Below are 20,565 nucleotides of genomic sequence, written 5' to 3'. Positions count from 1 at the left end.
GCGTGCACTATTTACTCACAGACGATAGTTAAACATTAGTAAGTGTTTTGAACGCCATACCTGGTACCGTAGCATTAAAAGCTTGTACAAACAAAGTTAAATTTAAGCAAGCAATAAGTTTAACATAGGAAGGTTGGCTCCAGGCGCTGGTCTAGAATCTTACCACAACCAACGTTATTTGTGTTAGGGTGCTGGTTAGCGTTAGGGTGGGTCAAGTATTATTATTAAATGGTGAAAATAATAACACTTGACCCACGCACGCCCATATGCTAACTCGCACCCTAACCCAAATATTGTGCGTTGATTTAATAATTGTGGTAGCGCCAAAAACTCGGTAATTTTGGTTTAAAATTTCACATTGCAACTCGTTTCTAGTGTATAAAGATAGTCCATTATATTTGCCGTGCTTTTGTGGATGCTGGTATGGGTGAAGCTAGTTTTAACATAAATTGACATGTTTTGAAGGTTAGGGATGTATGGAAAAGTTAATACAACATTTTTCTTATGTTTATTTAGTATTTTGTATTTATGTGCAATAACGTCTTGTCAGGTGAGTTATATTTCTACAATACAATTGCATTTCAATAAAGATATACTACTCTTATAAGCGATATATATAGAATATGGTAATAACAAAGTTTTTATCTGTTTTAAAACTTGTATCAAAGTTGTTTTTTTGTTATATTTTTATTGTTTTTATTTCATTAACAATGATGAAGAATCCAGATAATTGCTATGGTCATGGAACAGTAGTAAATGAAACATGTGAATGTGAAGAAGGCTATGAAGGAAACTATTGCCAACATTGTACAACAAGATTTATGTGAGTTATTTAGCTTTATTGTTATGTTTTTTACTTATATATAGTTTGTATTGTATTGCAGCGTGGATGAACCGCACGGGTCTGTTAGTGATGGACCAAACACAGTACATTTTAGCAAGTGCCTGGCTGTCATCAAACCTCCTGTTATGTATGTTAATACTTCTAATATCTTAATTAAGTGTCATTGATTTGTATTGCATAAAGTTTGCTATTTACTGCAGAAGTTATCATTAATTTTTATAGGGCAAACCATTCCCTTCATTTGATATTTACATACATTGAAAGTCAATGCCGCTTTGATTTTCTTAATGCATATGATGGCGATTCTGTTCATAGTCCATTGCTTGCAACATTCAAGTAAGTTTTATTTTTATTTTACGTTAGATTTTCAATACTGATGCAAATTGTTAAATAATTGGCTAAGATCTTAAGACTGTTTATTTATTAAAACAGATAAAACATAAAATCATTTCTTAAAATCTTACAGAAATATATATATTACGCCTATAAGGCATCATCAGTTTCTGTACATAAAACAAACATGTAAAAATGCCAATATGGGTGGTTAAAAAGTAAAATATGTAAAATTAAAAATAGTAGGATAGCATATAGGTCTAAAATCATAAAACACCTGCAGATGTCAGATTGCAAAAGCAACAACTAGCGAATGGAATCAAACGACAACATGACAAAACGGAAAGAAAGAGAAAAGCACGCAACTGATAAGCATGTTATCAAACGGTGTCGCAGAGCTATCATTAATGACAAGAAATAAAACGGGACAAAACAAGCCCTGGGCAAAAAATTACCTTACGCGTGGTAGTATCATTTTTTGGATATTTATTTCAGCTTTGGTTTTATTAAGCCATTTATCTTCAAAAATATCCAAAAGACTGACTGGCGGCATTTGTGCAAATACAACAGAAAAACATTGGTGTAAGTGCGGCTTTCTTTGCAGTGTTGTGGTATGTTGATCTGCATAATGCCGTAAGAGCGCAGCTTGGTCGTTGTCGGCCGAATAATCAAACGTCTTCCAAGTTGCTCGATGAGCATTCCAACATGTGGAAAACTTGGTTTTAGTTTGACCGACATACTGCTTGTCACACTTCTTGCAGGTGGCCACATAAATGCCGTAATGGCTAAACGTCAAATTTTAACGTAGCTGCACACTACCTGTAGGTGTAGTTAAAACAGTAGTTTGTGGCACCATGCTTTGGTGTTTGCCAAAATTGCCACAAAGAGCATTTACCACATGGACTCGAAGAACTGGCTTAATAAAACCAAAGCTGAAATAAATATCCAAAAAATGATACTACCACGCGTAAGGTAATTTTTTGCCCAGGGCTTGTTTTGTGCCGTTTTATTTCTTGTCATTAATGATAGCTCTGCGACACCGTTTGATAACATGCTTATCAGTTGCATGCTTTTTTCTTTCTTTCCGTTTTGTCATGTTGTCGTTTGATTCCATTCGCTAGTTGTTGCTTTTGCATCTGACATCTGCAAGTGTTTTATAATTTTAGACCTATACGCTATCCTACTATTTTTAATTTTATATATTTTACTTTTTAACCACCCATATTGGCATTTTTACATGTTTGTATTTTGTACAGAAACTGATGATGCCTTATAGGCGTAATATATATATTTCTGTAAGATTTTAAGAAATTATTTTATGTTTTATCTGTTTTAATAAATAAACAGTCTTAAGATCTTTGGATACGAAGACAAGAATCTTTCTTTTACATTTTATTGTCCGCGGGAGATCCTTACTTTCTAAAGTGTTTCAGCTTATAATTGGCTAAGTTTAGACCCGAGAAATATTGTTTAATTATTTTAAATCCATACCTTAAACCAGTTTCCATTTTTTTATGATGTTAATAACATAGATATAATTGGTTGTTTATAAGCATTGTAGTTTATTAAAAAATTTTATAAATAAATTAATGTGACTGTCTTTGGACACATTTTTTTACATCTTCTATCATACAAGTGTAAAAAGCACAATTCTATAAAGCACAATTCTATATTACCATCCATACCATGTTTACGGTCATAAGTCCTAAACCATGGATTTTTGGGTTGGTAGGTGTTATTATTGGATTGCTAGATGTAGGCAACTAGTTGCCAAACTTTTTTGTTCACCATGATATTTCATTGTTGTCCTGGCCTAGCTTTATAATATTATTATAAATCATGAAATAGATTTTTATGTGCAATTAAAAACAATTGGTCACTGATTAGTAAGTGTAAGGGCATGATGTGTTTTAACAATTTTTTGACATATTTCAGTGGTGATGTTCTCCCCACACACAAACCTCATGTGGTTTCAACCTCTGGTGCAGTTACACTTCAGTTTCATAAAGATGATCCTGATAGTCCTTTGTATAGCCAAGGTTATAACATTACATATTGGTAAGTTCATCTTTATAAAATAAATTTAATTCTGTACTACAAACTCTAATTGTGTTATACTAGAAAATAGCCAGTAGTTTACATCCACAAAATTTTGCTTAAGTTAAGAAAATATATATTTATAAATTTAAATTGGTATTTTACTATTAAAACTTTAACTTGCAAATTTACCCCCGATTTGAAAATTGCTAGCCTGCAATAGCGTTATCACATATTGTGTTTTTTGCCTGATTATTTACAAATTTGGTATTTCATTGCCGCTCATTGGTCAGTATGTTAATTTGTTTTAATTGTAACACTCATCAACCTTTCTTTAAATAACAATATATGGCATTCTATCCAACAGGGTTATAAAGAATGTTGAAACATCCTATGATTTTGAAAGCAGTGGGGATGGTAAGTACATAAAAGTGTTTTAAAAGCAAAAAAAGTATCAAGGCAAGTTTTTATTGCATCAACAAAAGTTAATTTAAATCAACAAAAAACATTGAAATCCTTAACAAAACATGTTAAGCTGGTCTGAATTTTTTTATGTTAGCATGGGCTAACTCCACAATGGACTTCATGTTTACTATATGAACAGGATTAAAATGCAACATAATGTACTGTTTCACATTTTCAACATAAAAGTTTCTGTCCCTGGCTAAAAATTTGTAAAAAACTAAAAAAATTGCTTCTGTCGAAGCAGACATTGACTAACATTGTTGAAATGTACAGATCTGGTGAAATATCAGGCCTTTTTGTTTTCATTATTCTAAAAATGTCATTGTTTTGCCTGAAAATGTCATTTGTTCCTTCTTTTTAATGCTGGGGTTACTGTCGCATTGTCTTGAGTATCTTCTCCAAAGTCAAGTCCTTGCATTGCTTACACCACTTATTTTGTTATAAAGTTGTCACTTTCTATAATTTTAATAAGCCCAACCATAATATACAGATTACTATTTTATAATATGAAGCTGAACAGTCAAACGTGGTTCTTTCAAGGAAGTTTTTGATTAAGAAACTAATATCTCGACGTGTACTTTAAGAGTAAGTCAAAAAAGAAAATGAGATAACAATAGATTGTTACAAAAATGTGCAAAACCTTAAATATAACCCTTCTATCTTTGCTTTGTTTTTAAAAATCATCATATTTTTATAATCTTTAAATCACAAATTAGATTTTCACATGTGTTCATAATATGTTTTGCTTGTTGTGTTAGATGAGGATAATACTTCTGGAGGCTGTTCCGCACCTTGGTGTCTTTTTCAATTCCCAGACATGCTAACACAAGGAAGGGCTTCTGCAGCTGTAGTCCAACATGGGGACTTTCTTTATGTATATGGGGGTGTCATGTTTGGTCTTCCTGAAGTTCATATGCCATTTAAAAGGTAAAGACTTATAGTATTAAAATACAGATAAATCGGTGAATATGAGTTAAAAGCAATTCAATTTTAAAGGTCAATTTTGATATAACACAATGGTTGTTTGTCACCACAGTATACCCTATTTAAAAGTTTGATGTTAAAACAAACCAACATTGGTTGTTTCATTTTTATTTAAAAGGTATATATTATATATTTTAATTTTATACAAAATAAAATTCATGACGTCACCACTAATTTACACTAAGTTTATACCATTTCAAGCAAACTTTGTTCCATTCAAGTATTCCTTCAATTTTGTATGTGAAAACTTGTATAGCTTTAATTTAAAGTTCATGCCACTTTACAATGACACAACTTGCACTGGATTAGTGCTGCTTCTTGGTTACGGATTCCAGTTTGCATAAGTTTTTTTGTCATTTTGTGTTATTTGTTCGGCAAAACTAATTCTAGAAGTGTTTGTATATTTTTTAAACAGACAAGCAAGTTTACAGAAAGCTTATTGTTGCATTGCTGTAAAAGAATAATCCATACAATTTTAATCAAATTTGTGATTACAACTGCCCACCAGTAAAAGTTAACCTTATTGTCAGGATAGGATAAGATTTTATTTGGAACATCAAAAAAAAAAAAAAAAAAGAGAATCGACGAAATCACAATGTTTTGAAATATTTGAGGGGTTATCAGGGTTATCATACCATGTCAGGGTTATCATACCATGCTTATGTCCAAAATTTCTAACTTTTTTGGTTGCATTGTCTTAGAAAATACTATGTGCTTATTTCTAAGAAACTTTTTTGTCAATTCAACCAAATAAACACACTTTTTTGCACTTCGCACGCATTCGGTGCATTTGGCGCAGAACAACGATTGTTTTTAGGATTATTTGTATTTGGATGCCCTTTAAAAAAATCCTGCATCCATCCCGAGTTATCAGTATAGCATGCTTATTTTTTGGTCTTAGCAGATGGTAACGCTGCTTATTGTGGGTCCTCACACTAGGATTAAATGTAAAAAAACCTAAAATATCCAAATTTTATATAAAACATTTTCAGATTCACTGCTAACCCTGTATAATTATATACTCCTTTGTAAGTGCTGTTTATTGATGACTAGCCCTAGTTGTCTTAGTAAAGAATCTTTTGTGCTTCAACATTCTGGTTTCCGGCCAGTTAACTGATTTTTGTATTTTTATCAGCCCACAAGTGTCAAAAGGTTAGGAACCACTGGTCTAAATAAAGTTATGGATTACCAGGCAATATTAAATAGGCAAATAGATTCTTTATTCAGTGGAAAGAGAGTGGCCCAAATAATAGATAAAAGATTCATTCTTTTATTAACAAACGTTTCGGCAGTTTCTTTTGCCATTATTTGGGCCACTCTCTTTCTACTGAAGATTATGAACAGATCCGTTTTTAGTATTCCTAAGATTCTTTATTATTTTAAAAAGTACTCAATTTAGATCATAAAATTGTTGTGTATTGCAGTTTTACTTTGATTTGGCAAGTACTCCTATATTAAGTTAAAACAATCCTGATAGTCTCCATTCCTGTTAACTAAACAGGTACGACATTTGCATGGGTATATTGAGGATGTACCAGGTCATGCGTCTCCACCCAAGGCTTAAACTATATGTTTGGCTGTTTTAATTAGATAAAAGCGAAAACATTTCGCGATTCGTGTGAACTTTGACCTTTTTGGCTATGATTATATCTTTGTGTTAAATCTCTATGCATACTAATTTTTTGTACTCAATTGGGTACTTTAGGACAAGCATTTCATGCCAACTATCTTTGGCTGGAAGGTTCTGGAATGCAATCGAGCACTATGTGACTCTAGCCTCGGCAAACAATTTCTATTAAATTGGATTATAAACAATGTTATTTTGAACAATATATAATACAAATTTCTGCCAATTTAACTGAGAATTTTTTTTCGTGCTTTTCAATCTGGTTTTGTGCTGTATGTTTGCATACAAGTTCGCCCGAAATCAGCTAATCTATGTAACAGTGTTCCCCCGGGTTGTACTTTAGCATGCCGCTTATTTTTGAGTTAAAGACATAAAAACATGTAGCGCCTTCAACTCAACTTTTTCTTACCTAATTTACTCATTAATAGCCTTGTTTATTGCCTAAAAATTAAAAGGTTGATACATTCCACTTTTATCCTTCATAGATTTAAGGTCCTTTATGACCCATGTAATATAAAAAGTGTGTAAGTTTTAGCACTACATTATTGCACCGTTTTTAAATTGATATTTTTATTTAGGTTTAACATGGAATCTAAACAATGGGATAAGGATTTTGCAACTAATGGCTCAAATCCAAAACTTCGTCATGACCACACCATGGTTTACTATAATGTTAGTGCATATTCCTTTCATCTATTCTTGCCAAACTATCAAAATTATATTTTGGCTGCGAGTATGTAATATTTTTAATATTAACTAGTTAAACTCAATTTTTTTGTTTTCATTATGATTTGAGAGACCCATGTTGTAAGATTCCCTGAAGCATTTTTTGCAACACAAACAGGGGACCACAGTGTTTAAAAGCGTTTGGAAGAAAAGCCACAACCCATTAAAGGTTGAGAACCAGTGGTTCACACCAAATAGCTGAAATATTCGAGAGGTTGGGCATTTTAGCAAATTATATATGCCCCAAGTTATTCGAAACGTTCAAAATGATACCTACTTCTGTATGGGCTTTGATATTCTATTCTTATTACCTCTTACTACAACCTCCAACCATTATGCTTCAAAATAGGTATGCCGTGTTCAGCACATGATATGTCATGCAGAGTGGTCTATGGTTAGTATGCATGGCTTTAGCAAACTTACATAGGGGAAGCGTACTGTCTGGTAGTAAGAGGCTATAGCTCAATTTATTTTTACACTGGGTTAATTCAACAATTTTACAAGTATTATGCTAGTCACGACAAATGCTTTTTTAACTTTCAAACTTTTAATTACAATATGCTAAATAACATTTAAGGGTACATTGATTGTATACGGTGGATCATTTCCAAATGAAGAAATTACAAATGAAATTTGGAAGTTCGACTTAGACAAGGCTGAGTGGATGCAACTTAACATAACAGTTCAAAGTGGTCCTGAGGTGCCGTCCCTGATTGGCCACACAGCACATGTCGCCAGATCACATGATGGAGGGAATATGGTGATGATGGTGTTCTTTGGCAACAGTCCCGACTGGGGTATCACCAACTATGTATTCCAGTTAGATTTAGGTAAGAAATTTGTTTTGTTAAAATAGAGCTAATTTGGTGAAGTTCGTTGAGCTAATTTTGGTGAAGTTCGTTTTTTGGGTAATATTTGTCAGAATATTGTCAAAACCTTTGGCGATAAAAAACATGAAAACATAGATTTTATACTGTAAAAAAACATTTTTTTTTTCAATCTTGAAATAAAATGTTCACCCATTGGAACAAAAGTTTTTTTTAGGGTTTTTTTAATGTTACGATTTTGGCCGTTTTTGTATTTTTTGTGCTTCCAAAAAAGTCCAAGAAAATATAAAATCGTTTTGACCATTAAATTTATAAATTGGCTTACCATAAAAAATAACCGTTTACCCAAAAAGAATTAACCGAGGGGACCATAAATACCAGGGGTGGTCAATTATTTTTTACCGCGGGCCGCAACTGAAGTCGATTTGAAGGGGACAAGGCAACAAAAAATCGAAGTTATTTGATTTAAAATACAAACTTTAATTGTACATTTAGGGGAGACGTGACGCATTGAGCAGAGATAAAATATATATATTCCTTGATATGTTGGGATTTATCAAGTGGTGGAGCGTTAACCCAACAGCTTAAGAATAAAATAGGTAAAAATTTTGCACAGAACAACTTACAATGCCCTTTTTTGCTCTTTGAGGCTTTAAGTTGCCGAATGCCGATGTGTTTCTTACGATACAATGGACATATTGCAAAGAATGTATATAAATCAGGAGAAACACAAACGTGGCTTTAACCAAATTAGGTTGACAAAATGTGAATTGGAAGGGTTTGGAGCAGTTGTTCTCGTTTCATTCATATTCCTCTCTTACAAGCCCAAACACTGTCAATAAGTGTAAGACGCTGTTTTCAAGTGTCAGACACCGTTAACATATAAGTAAGCCCCTCTGAAAACGAACTGGCAGATATAATGTAAAACCGCTCAACCAATGTCATGCAACTTCGGGCCACATCCGCTAAAGCAGTGCGTCCCAACCAGTGGGTCGCGACCCTTTGGTGCGTCGTAAAGCCATTTCAGGTAAGTCGCGAAGCATTTCTAAATGTTAACGTTTTCTATTAGATAAGGAAACTATTGTGTTGTCGTTACGTAATATTTATGCAACAATACCACAAATACGTAACAATTAGATGTGTTGTGTCGCATTACCTATTTCAGTACGTACGACAGTAGCAAAGATGCAGGTTTTATGAAACTTTTTTAGTCGTTCGGTGATATCTCATGTGGGTTGCACAATATAACTTGCATTAAAAGTGGATCGCAAACTGAAAAAGGTTTGGCCACTGCGCTAAAGCATAGAACCAAAACATACCATTTTTAGTATATAAACCGTCAGAATGCATAGGCGCGAAACGCGAGTGTGCAGAGCTTTTTCAAACGCCCTGAATTTCTGGCCGGGCGCCAAAACCCCCTGGACCAAGTGACGCGCGTAATTAGTGGGCAAAACTGATTCATGTAAGACAGTTTTTTCGTCATTATCTCGGTTTAAGTGTACATACTTTTCTGAATTACCACCTGGCCACCAGGTCATGGCACCCAGCACTATATTTTTTGCTAATCTTAACTATCTACATGCTAAACAATTGCGCGTTATAAACTTGTTCTGTTTATGTTTTGTTATGCAAATTTAAAGAGAGTATTTTCTTTTAAGGCGCAGAAAAGGCGCAGAAAGTTACGAAGGGAAAATGGTTTGTTTTAGTGAAAATGTGCCGCAGCACGAAAGCTGTCACGTGATTTATAAATTGATAAGTATTTATGCACTGGCATAAAATCACCCTGTAATTTTGAAAGTTCGGCGCCAATGCTTACATGTTCAACCTTAAAAATGATAAAGCTAACTATCTCCAACAATTGCTCTCTCTTATTTTGCAGAAACCCTTGAATGGAGTACAGTAAAAACCAAAGGAGCCGTACCAAGTGGTACATTTAAGCACGCTTCTGAGTATGATGAATCCAATAACGTCGTTTATATACATGGCGGGTACAACAGAGATGGCTCACTGTCACGTCAGCTTTATGCGTTTGATGTGGCTGAACGAATGTGGTTAGTGTTTGCCAATTTGTTAACTTCATCACTTGAAAGTTAAAAGGCATGCCAAATACAAAGTAATTCCCTTTTTTTACAAGGTTGATATAACAGTGTCTTTGAACCGGGACTTTTATACCCTGTGGCCCTATTCTTTTGTTATCTTTGAAAAATTCCTATGCCTGTAACCAAAGATACAAACTGGAATCTCCGAAAAAAAAATACGTTTTAAAAAACGCTCCTACCGAAATGTAATTTTTTTTCACGCGTTTTAAAACGGCATCACGTTTAAACTGGTGAACAATGGACAACGCAATCTGATATTTTAGTCCAATTAGTTCATCCCTTTATCAACCGAAATTTTAGTTAGTTCCAACTATTATATGTATAGCGGAAAGGGGGACTATAATTTCGAAACCTATAAAATGCGCATTTATTCGTAAAACGCTCCTTTAATCTCGCTAGCATTTGATATCGACAATACATCTATTGTCGGTTTAGATACATTTTGAAGGTAGGCCGCAACGTAACTGTTTCTTTAGTGACAAAAGTTTACTCCATTTTACTGTAATTTTCAACGAAACCATTAGGAAAAAATATTGTTACCCGCTTCCCTGAACTATTATTCCTATATATTTTTATGTGACTGTTGGATAGCGCAGGGGAACAATTTTTGCTGCTTGTGCGAATCTAAAATGTTTATGCAATATAGCCATTGCATTGCGTGTTAAGTCTTTTGAATGAAATAAACGCATTGCATAGTTTTGGCTCTTCGCGAATATAAATTACCTGTACTGTTTTTTGTTGTTTCACTAACATGCAATCAACAAATAGCGATTGCTTTTGGCATGATACTTATTTGATATCCAAGGGTAGTACAAGGCACATAAATATTTCACAAGGAGGCGCAACAGAAAATTGGTTAAGAACATCTGCACTAGAGGGACCTTTTGTGCATAATTGAACAGTTTCCAATTTATTATAGGGGTTCCTATAAACTTAGCGTTCATTAGAAATATGGTATTTCCTACACTTTTGAGCGTATGCAACTAAATATCGAGATATAGTGTCACGTACCATCGAGAAATTACATCTAGGAATATTTTCGATAAATGAAGTCGAGGGCATGGCTGATCAAAGCGGTGTAAAATACACGAGCTCTCGGTATAACTGTGTTAGGTAATTTAGGATATTAATTAATTGTTATTAATAGACATTTTGGCTAGCCTTTTTTAGGTTAAACCTTTTTCACGACTTGTCTTGTCGTTCCCATTGTTTACTCGGCTAAAACTTGTTAGACGCAAGGAAAATAGTAATCCATAAAGCTATTTGCGTTTTTCTCGTTGCAGGATAAACCTTCCGAAATCTAAACAGCGACGATATTTCCACACAATGGTGATGTTGAAAGGTTCATTGTACGTCTACGGAGGACTTGACACTATCACAGACTCCCATGAGTGCGAAGATTTGGCCGATGTACCTTTAATGCGATACTCTGTCGGTAAGATAAAAACAACCAATCGTAATCACTAAATACATTTTCATTACACGATATTTTTTTCGTTCAGATTGCATGAAATGGGAACAACTTCCTATTACATTCAATCACAGTCTTACCATTCCAACGGAAAGGTTTGGTCACTGTGCATTGAGAGTGGAGGGAAAGTGAGCGTTTTGTTGTTTTTAAGCCTTTAAATTTTAAAATAATGCCCGACATTTGAGGGCGGCGCACCAAAATACCTGTTGAATAAAAGTTTTTTGTAACACTATTTTTAATATGAAAATATTCACTGCTACACTGTTGTAATGTTGTTGCCATTATCGTACTTGTTAGTTATAACAGTTTTTTTGGTGTGTAACAAGCCTATTTTTTTAAGTACAATGTTGCTCTACGGCGGGTACGACGGTGTAATGCACAGTGACATCATCACATTTTCCGAAGGTTAGTTTATACGGTAGACCAGGCCTTTCACGCTATAATTTTTTCATGTTTTTGTGTAAAACGCACGATATGCGTTGCAAAAGTTTGTTTTGATTTTCGGAGTCACTTTTGTTACATTTGAGTGATTTCGTTTCTGTCTTCTAAATCTTTAAGTAATCATACTTCTTTGCCCCTTTTGACAAGGCCCATATTGAATAAATAATTAATGTTTGTATTTGCATGAACCAAAAATTTAGTGGTTTATCGAAGGCAATTGAGCAAAACTATTCTTACCTTAAACCAATCCGTAAAATAAAAAAACGGTTGCCGGTGCTTGTCATAGGTTAATTAACTAATATTTCTTCAAATTCGTTGTTTTTCTCGTTAAGTCAAAAACGTTGTTTACAAGAATTAAAAAATGAAAGTCGGTAAAGCAGTTTAAATCCCATATTATTTAACGAGACAATTAGACAAATGCTTTTGCTGAATAACTAATTTTTGCCAATATATGTTGTTTCACTTTCACATACCTTTTTTACTTAAAATACAGCTTCCCTGGCATATATTTAGTTCATTTGTGCTTTTAATTCCTTTATTTCATTTGTGCTTTTAAATTTTCATTTGTGTTCAAGTTTATTTCATTTGTGCTTTTAAAGGAAAGAATTTGGTATCTTTAGTATTTTTCTTTTATTATTTATTTCGTTTTAATATAAACAGAGAATCTGCTTGACTGTATTTAAACTGCTATTTAAACGCGTCGGGTCTATCAAAAAAAGGCATTATTTTGAGCATATGCGAATCTTTGTTGTGTTTCTAACACTTTACGCTTAGATCTAAACTAAAAGTTTGGTTGATTAAACCGAAGAAGAGAGAACTTAGGCTAAGTTTTAGGTGAACATTTAACGTAACTTTGTGACTTTATCTTTGAAAATTTTCATGACCCCCTCAAACAAACGCTAGATCCGCCCTTGCAATTCATTTGGTTACGTTATGGAGTTCAAGATTTCAGCCAAATCATCAGAATGCTTCATAATACTAAAATGTTTCACAACCACTGAGTTAAGTGATGCTGGCACCAAGTTAACTCCAAAATATTTTCATGTGTTAGCTGATGCGTGTCTTGACAAAGACGAGGCGACTTGTAACAGCAGCATGACTTCGTGCAACTGGAAACATGGGAAGTGCACTGAACTATGTGACAAAGGTAAGTGCGTTCATTTCTTGTATTCTATATGGAGTCTGTTTATAGGTAAAAGATATACACTAACATGAATGTCCTATTCAATGCCAATATACGGACCCCTTTGCGTAAAAGGCATTGGTTAGGCTAAATATAATGCTAAAAAAAATAATTATCGCTTAATGTTGAATTTGTTTTCAGTTGACCCTTGTATCGCGTTGTGTGCTGATCAATGGGATTGTGTGAACTGCATTTCGTCTGCCTGTCCATGTAGTTTCGAAGAAGGCATGTGCTCGCTTCAAAACTCAACAGATGCATTTGTAAGTATATATCTTTTAATTAGGAAGTGTAAATGCAAATATCAAACACACCTTTCGTAAAATTTAATTATATGCTATTATGCATCGACGGTGCCTTATCTGATTGTCTAGTTCTCTCTGTTCCTAGTAGCCCTCTAAAGAATGCCAAACGTTAAGGACACCTTAACAGTTATAGCAGAATACACATTTATAAACTACTAGTAAATCACATTATTTTAAGTAATCACACTTATTGGCCCCTTCAGACTTGGAATAAATAAAGTTTGTGTTTGCGTATACCAAAATCTTATTATTTTATCGAAGGCAAGTGCGCAAAACTCTGAAGAATGCCAACATCCTGACTATTGCACGAATATTTTAAACTGTCGCTTGTGCTATACGGCCGGTTGCATGTGGAACGCCGAAGATCGAATGTGCATCGACGCAAACAAGACGTCGGGTAACTTACCATTGTTTTAACTATATCACCTAAAAATTATAACTACAATTATTTGGTTCTGTGACAAAACAAGATTATACTTTTGAAGCCATATTGTTTTTTATTGATTTGCGCGTTTATGGATATCGAAGATAGCTGGAGATCGTGTATTCTGGGGGTTCATTCTATTTTATTCTACAACAACATCTGTTTCTGTGCTTAGTATCGTCTTATTGTTAACACCTAGACACATGACATTTTCTTTGGGCAAGCTGCAACCCATAAAGTGTATCGATCGTGTTTATTTGACTTTTGTTAAATGTTCCAGCTATGTATAATGAGAGCTCCTGCAGCGACTTCACCTGTCAGCAGTTTACCAGCTGCACGAACTGCACGCTTGCACAACAGTGTGCCTGGTGTGCCACCACTCAGTCGTGTATTGACGACGGGTCTTCGGCAGTGCATTTTCCTTATGGAAGCTGTGTTGAGCTCGTCACCTCAGCAACGCAGTGCGAAGGTATCATGACTCTATCGATGTCTGATGACAATGTAAAAAGAATGCTTATTTCTGACCGAACGTTTATTTGCAGACGACCCGTGTGTGTGGCGCACTTCATGTGACCAGTGTTTCGACGACACGCGTTGTGGCTGGTGTGACCAGGGCAGTGTGACCGGCCAAGGCTTATGTATGAGCGGGTCTCTTCACTCGTCGCTGAACATTACAGCAGAATGCCCCAACGACCAGTGGCACTTTATAAACTGCGTCGGTGAGAAACGTATCCGAGCCATTTTGGAATAAACGATCGTTGGTTTACTGTGGTTGATGCAAAAAAATCTCTTGGTTATGGTTTAACAAATGCGGCAATTGTGGTTACGTATCTCATTCTATGCAAACTGTGACGAAATATAATTTAAAGATAATTAGTTTTCTCATGGTTAAGTATCCAGTTTTGAAAAACAGTTGCTGTATATTTGGAAAATTACCATATGTTGACTGTTTAATTACCCTCCACCTCTAACCATTTCTTCCTTCTAAAACCTAATGGGAAGAGGCAACGAGGATTATTTTCGTTTAATATCGTTGTTAGATTTGGCAACACCGCATTTTTCTGTTCCGCGACAGGTGGTATATTTCTTCACATTCTTTCTTGACATTATCCGTTTATCTCTTGTTTTTTTTTTCAAAATCGACATGTGTTAGATTGCCAGTGCAATGGACACAGCACGTGCTTACCGAGCGAGCCTGATGTGTGCAGCGAATGTGAAGAAGGATTTGACGGAGAATACTGCCAAGATTGCGATCCCTTATGGTACGGAAATGCTGAAAATGGCGGAAACTGTTCAGGTAAAGTCGTTTGTTTTATCTTGCAGGTTAATACGTTAGTAGTTGGATCTGTTTAAGATATTTGCTATTTTATTGAGAGGTAAATGACAACCAACATCAGATTTTAAGTTTTGTGTTCTGCCTTTCGTTGGTTAAACTTAAACTTACGTTTTGTTTAACCCTTTTTTTACAAATAGGTTATGAAAATGTTTTTAAGATTTCGTGCTCGAGTCGATCGGGGCCTAGCACATTTGTACTTAAGTTAAATGTATTAATTTGGTGGTAATTGGTGAATTACACGATGAATTAGAGTTGCCGTTGCGAAACACGGTGATCATTTATGATCTCACAATTACATCCTCTATTTCTAACTTCGATAGAATGCGGATGCCATGGACATGCATTGAAATGCACGAACACTGGAACGTGCCTATGCTACCAAAAAGGCGTTGAAGGCAAAAATTGCGACCGGTGAGCTGCTGAAGTTTTTTTTAATTTCTGCCAAATGCAACTACTATAAGTCGGATGTTTTACTTTGTAATACTTGTTCAGTTACCGTGAGCCACATTTAAAAGCATAGTTTGCGAATTTCTTTTATTTCAAGATGTTAATTTTTTAAGGTGTGCGACTGAAATGAATTACTTCGGAGACCCGATAAATAACACCTGCTTTTGTAAGTTTATTTGTAGTTTACTAAATGTTGTTTAATAGACGCAAAAAACGCTTGCTAATTTTTTTGGTTGCGTTACAGACACCTTATCAGTGATGACAGAATACACATTTCTTATTGGCTTGCAGTACGACTACCCAACTACTCAAATCAATTACGACATTTGCCCACCTCACGTAAGAACAAACGTTATTTTTCACTGTTGTTACATTTCAGACAAAACTACTGTTATCATTAGAGATGCTTAATTTGTTGTTGGTCCGAAATACATTCGTTAAGTTACCAGACAACATCCACTGGTACAGTTGTTCTTGTTCTTTTGGTCAGTATGCACTTGTTTGCTTTTTAATTGCTGTTTTGTCGACAGAAATCAGACGTCATTATCCGCATAACCTTATCGAACAACACTGCTCAATATGCTACCATTCTGATGACCACCAACAAGACAAGTGGTAAAATAGTTTACTTCATGTATAATTTTTTTTTATATGAGCATTTACGTTTCGTAAGTTTGGCTTTTCCACACATGTTTTAATTCGCAGCTGGCAACGAAACTTTAACAGAGGCTTTCTACAACGCAAGCGGTTATGTGGCACATAAGTTTTACAATTCCGACTTTGACTTCGGGAGCGGCGATAAAACCTGTATAAGGGTCTATGTAAAAGACCTCGTTCCAACACTCAATCTTACAGTAAGTAGATAAATTGTCCGAGACCTAAAGTAAAAAACGGGTTTAGTTGCTTATGATTAGTCACCGGTAGTAACCTTGTTTCCACGATAGCCTAGGACCAATGGTGTAGTTTTGGTGCGTTGTTTAAAAAGTCTTAAATAAGGAAAAATCTATTTACTATGAATTGAGAGCTGAGGCATTCAGTGTTTTCGATAAACATATATTATATGTAAAGTTTTTAGGACGTGCACTTCATAAATGAGGTGTTCTCAAACTGGGGTTAGCGTACCCTAGTGATACGCAAGAGAATTTGTGGGGGATATGCGAGCAAATTTCTGGCATTGACATTTCAACGATTTTTGACAATATGTTAGTAGACACTTTAGACGTTAGAAGTCGTTTGAAACATTATTTTTATGTCATATGTACGAACAAAGTGGTATGTTTAAAAATTGAGTGAAAAGTTTCTTGATAAAATAACGTTTCCAACCACCTATGATTGTGAGAAAGACTTTCAACATAAATTATACCCTTATGTCACTGTGTTTCTGAAACCCTTCTCATTTTTCATTTACCACTGGAGCAATGTGAACCTTATGTATCGAATTAAATGTATAAAGGCATTAAAACAGTTACAAGTACTTTTGTCTTAGTGTATTTTCGAGAGCATTTCTTTCTACTAAATTATTTTAAGGGGTACCCAACACATAAGGGTTCGTAGGGTACGTTTTGTTTTAAGCGGGTACGTAGCTAAATCAAGTTTAAGAACCTCGCGGAGATGATACATGAGGTACTCTAGGCCTTAATACTTTAATAGGAATATTTCATATTTTGCCAAGATTTCAGTCATCCAATATTGGCTCAACATCTGGGTTATTGTGGTTTCCTTCCTTCTGTAAGTTATCTAAGAAATGGGGTAATTCCCGCAAATCACGTCTTGAAAAATTGCATAGCTTTGTTACCTATAGACACAATCCGTAGTTTAATCACACGGCTTAAATGTTTAGCAGCTGCCTTTCGTCGCACGAATTCCATACAACTGTGCGATGTGCCGTATCAATTAAAAAATAAAATTATGGCTTTATGTTCAAATTTATTTTCGATTTTGCCTTGTTTACTCATTGTATCAAGGCGACAACGCTTTTGGGGGATTCCAATTTTAAGGTTCGTTATAATTCTAACATATATTTTTTTTCTGGATTCCAAATTTGTGCTTCTTTATAATTCTCAACGCTAATAATTCTAAATGCCTAAAGCACTGATTTGTCGAATTATGCAATCTTAATTCTTGTTTGGTTAGGTACACTATGCACGGATCTGTAATGTAGCTTGATAATCAATTGGAACGCCAAAAAGGTACATTAACTGAAGATGATGCAAGCTCGCATCGAAACGTCTTAATCAAGATGCTGCCGATTTACTCGACCTTTTTGGTTTCGCAATTTATTATCAAGCTTAATTCTTGTTATTGAATAATTCGTAATTTTGTTGCCGTAAAACGTTTTTTACGTTTCAGAATTAAATAAGTAGTAAATTAAAAAAGCGTCTGGTTTAAAAAAAATATCAAATACTTTATTTTGCTACTCCTCATTTTTGTATACGTAGTTGCTTTATTTGCCTTCTGCTGTTTGCTGCCGTTGCGTGGAAAGTCAACCAGGCTTACTTAAGATACCACAGAAGACAGGTGAGTGGCACGGTTAACCATTAACTGGTCTGAAATATTTACCTTTATTCCCCTTAAATAACTGTTTTAAACTGCTCTTCAGTAAAGGTCAATCATCGTTTAGATACAATCTATTACGAACTACTGTCATTGCAACTTTTATGGAAATTTTTTAATGCATTTTTCATGACAGCACCATGTCGCTGAAATGGAGAGAATGGCAGCAAGGCCAATATCGTCTGTGCTCTTCGAGTTGAACCTCGCTGAAGACCATGATTTGCAAAAAGCTCCAAAGAAACAAGAAATGGTGCGATTTTCTTGAATCGTTTTTGTGCCTAGCTTAAAAGTGGAAAGATTTTGGCGATGCCACGCCGTCCTAATGTATAATTTCTTTTTTTATTCAGTGGGGTTGCGGAACTGTAACGGAGGAAATTTGTACTGATGAAGAAGCAGCGATTTACACCACCGTCCTTCAGTTGCCACAAGACGAAAAGTCAGTGTTTTCTGCTCATTAAATGTTTAAAATATATACCGCCTACTCTTACAAGTAAAAGACTTCTAATGAAAATAATTATTCTGACTGTTGTTGTAGTCGTGGCATAATATCGAAATCCGATGTATTTTAATTCAAAAACAAATGATGCTATAATATTTTATTTCACTTCAATGCATTCTAAAATGCCTGATTTCGATAGTATGACACAAATATTTTAAAAGCACTTAAGGCAGGTTTTGTTTTTGCAGCATTGGCTTTCTTCACAATGTTTATAATAGCTTGTGTTTTTTTTTTTTCTAAGTAAAAGGTAATAGTATCAGAAAAAATGCATCATTTTCATTAGGCCTCGGTTTATCCTAAAATTACTTTTATTTTTTGATGTATGTGTTTCTGATTTCAGCTGTAAAACAAACAACGGTAGTTCGATCGCACTTGGCAGCTGCTTGGGCATAAAATTGCGCTTCGCCACCAGTCTCATGGACCATAACGGGCCAAGTTTAAAGCAAGGAAAGAGAATAAATTTCATGCGCCGCAAAGTGAGGCGCCAGAACCAAAGTTTCGACAACCCCGTTCTTCAGCTTGAAATCGAAATGTAGTTATTATCATTTATTCTATATAGTGTTATCAAGACCTGTTCCGGTTTATTACGTCTTCTGATTTTTTTCAAAGATATTTTTAATTTATCAGTTTTATTTGCTTGTATGTCACTGTACATTGTATGCTTTTAACTGCAACCTGAACCAGTAAGCGTCTAAGGCTTGTTGGTCAAATCTTTTCCGTTATCTGTTAATCTGGTTAGAGAAGTATAAACTTTGGGTTAGCATACGTTTTGTATGTTAACCTACTAATATTTTTCGCCATCACGTCGTTCGATATAAACGTTCTTTAAGTTATCTATAATATAGTCTCTATGTTGATTTACAGTAATAGATAAATATGTTGTTCAAAAAATGCTTTGTAGTTCATTGCTTCATGCTACGATGTAATATGTCGTGACATTTTACAATCAAAACCCTTTTTATATATGTCCTAATAAAGCCCATTCTTGAATAATTTTGCTAACCTAAATTCATCTTACATAAATACATAATAAAGTTGAAACAATGTTTACTTTTGTCTGAAACTTAGACTAAAGCTAATTGCCTGAAGGTTATACTGAGCCTATCTGAAGTATTCGACTTGTTTCCTTTAAATAATCGTATGGTGAGTGGTGACGGACTCGACTCAAAGGTATTTTGAAATACTTCATCAATTCCAGGTATTTTGTAAAATATTTGTCGAAAACTATGTTTTTCGCTGTTTGGGTATTATTATTATTAAGCTACATTATCTTAACTTTTGGTATGGCAGCAACTCTTTTGTTATCGAGTCTTGTGCCAAACTTTGGTTGCTTTAAAGACAGTTTATTGCTAGAATTTTTTTTAAAGCAGCCAATTTGTACTATCGTCTATGCCTAACATGTTTCTTTAAGCACAAAAGTTTGGCAATTATGACATAAGCTTGTTTTTATAAAATTTCATTATGGTTATAAAATTGTTCAAGCAATTAAAAACTAGCCGAGTAACTCGAACCTAAGTTTATCGATTCGACTCTAGTCACTAACGTGAATAAGGCAACATAGGACTCGAATTAAAACTTTGATCAGGTCTACATTTTCACACAACAGTTGGTAATGAGTAAAATTTGGCGTCCTTTTTTTCTAAATACAGTTTTATTGGAGATTCGAACTTCGATTTAATCCTTGATAATGACTCTTATCGCAATCACACCGGAAACAACATAATTTCTTAAACAATTTTTATAGCCTTTCATAAGTATTTGGATTACCTAAAAAAAGTTTGTACCAAGACTACGGAGTCCTTTAAAAACAACCCGAGTCCGACCAGATGTGCCGATTTCATCTTATAATCCCGAGTCCGACTTCCACTCTACAGGACAAACTAAACGTCGGTGACAATTGAAACCGAATTGCTGACAAGGGTGTCATTCAATTGCAATCAGAGTCTCATAACATCGTTGACAGGGTG

General features: G+C 34.6%; 1 protein-coding gene across 1 annotated transcript; it reads left to right on the top strand.

Annotated features, from left to right (window-relative positions):
• Window positions 1-710: 710 nt before the first annotated feature.
• Window positions 711-19,134, top strand: LOC146148418 (attractin-like protein 1). The gene is made up of 26 exons (XM_083388033.1): window positions 711-823; window positions 885-971; window positions 1,067-1,180; window positions 3,113-3,235; window positions 3,582-3,631; window positions 4,438-4,606; window positions 6,869-6,962; window positions 7,594-7,846; window positions 9,723-9,894; window positions 11,226-11,377; window positions 11,445-11,541; window positions 11,754-11,818; window positions 12,906-13,001; window positions 13,179-13,297; window positions 13,601-13,736; window positions 14,044-14,232; window positions 14,306-14,482; window positions 14,917-15,060; window positions 15,420-15,510; window positions 15,660-15,712; window positions 15,791-15,885; window positions 16,077-16,161; window positions 16,252-16,400; window positions 18,236-18,349; window positions 18,447-18,535; window positions 18,939-19,134. Exons 1-26 carry the CDS (start codon window positions 711-713, stop codon window positions 19,132-19,134), a joined length of 3,222 nt encoding a protein of 1,073 aa, XP_083244159.1.
• Window positions 19,135-20,565: the final 1,431 nt, after the last annotated feature.

This window comes from Ascidiella aspersa, chromosome 4 (assembly GCF_963924565.1).
Source record: "Ascidiella aspersa chromosome 4, kaAscAspe10.2, whole genome shotgun sequence".
Lineage (NCBI taxonomy): Eukaryota > Metazoa > Chordata > Ascidiacea > Phlebobranchia > Ascidiidae > Ascidiella > Ascidiella aspersa.
Note: the sequence above shows the minus strand (reverse complement) of the source record. Positions and strands in the feature narration are given on the sequence as shown.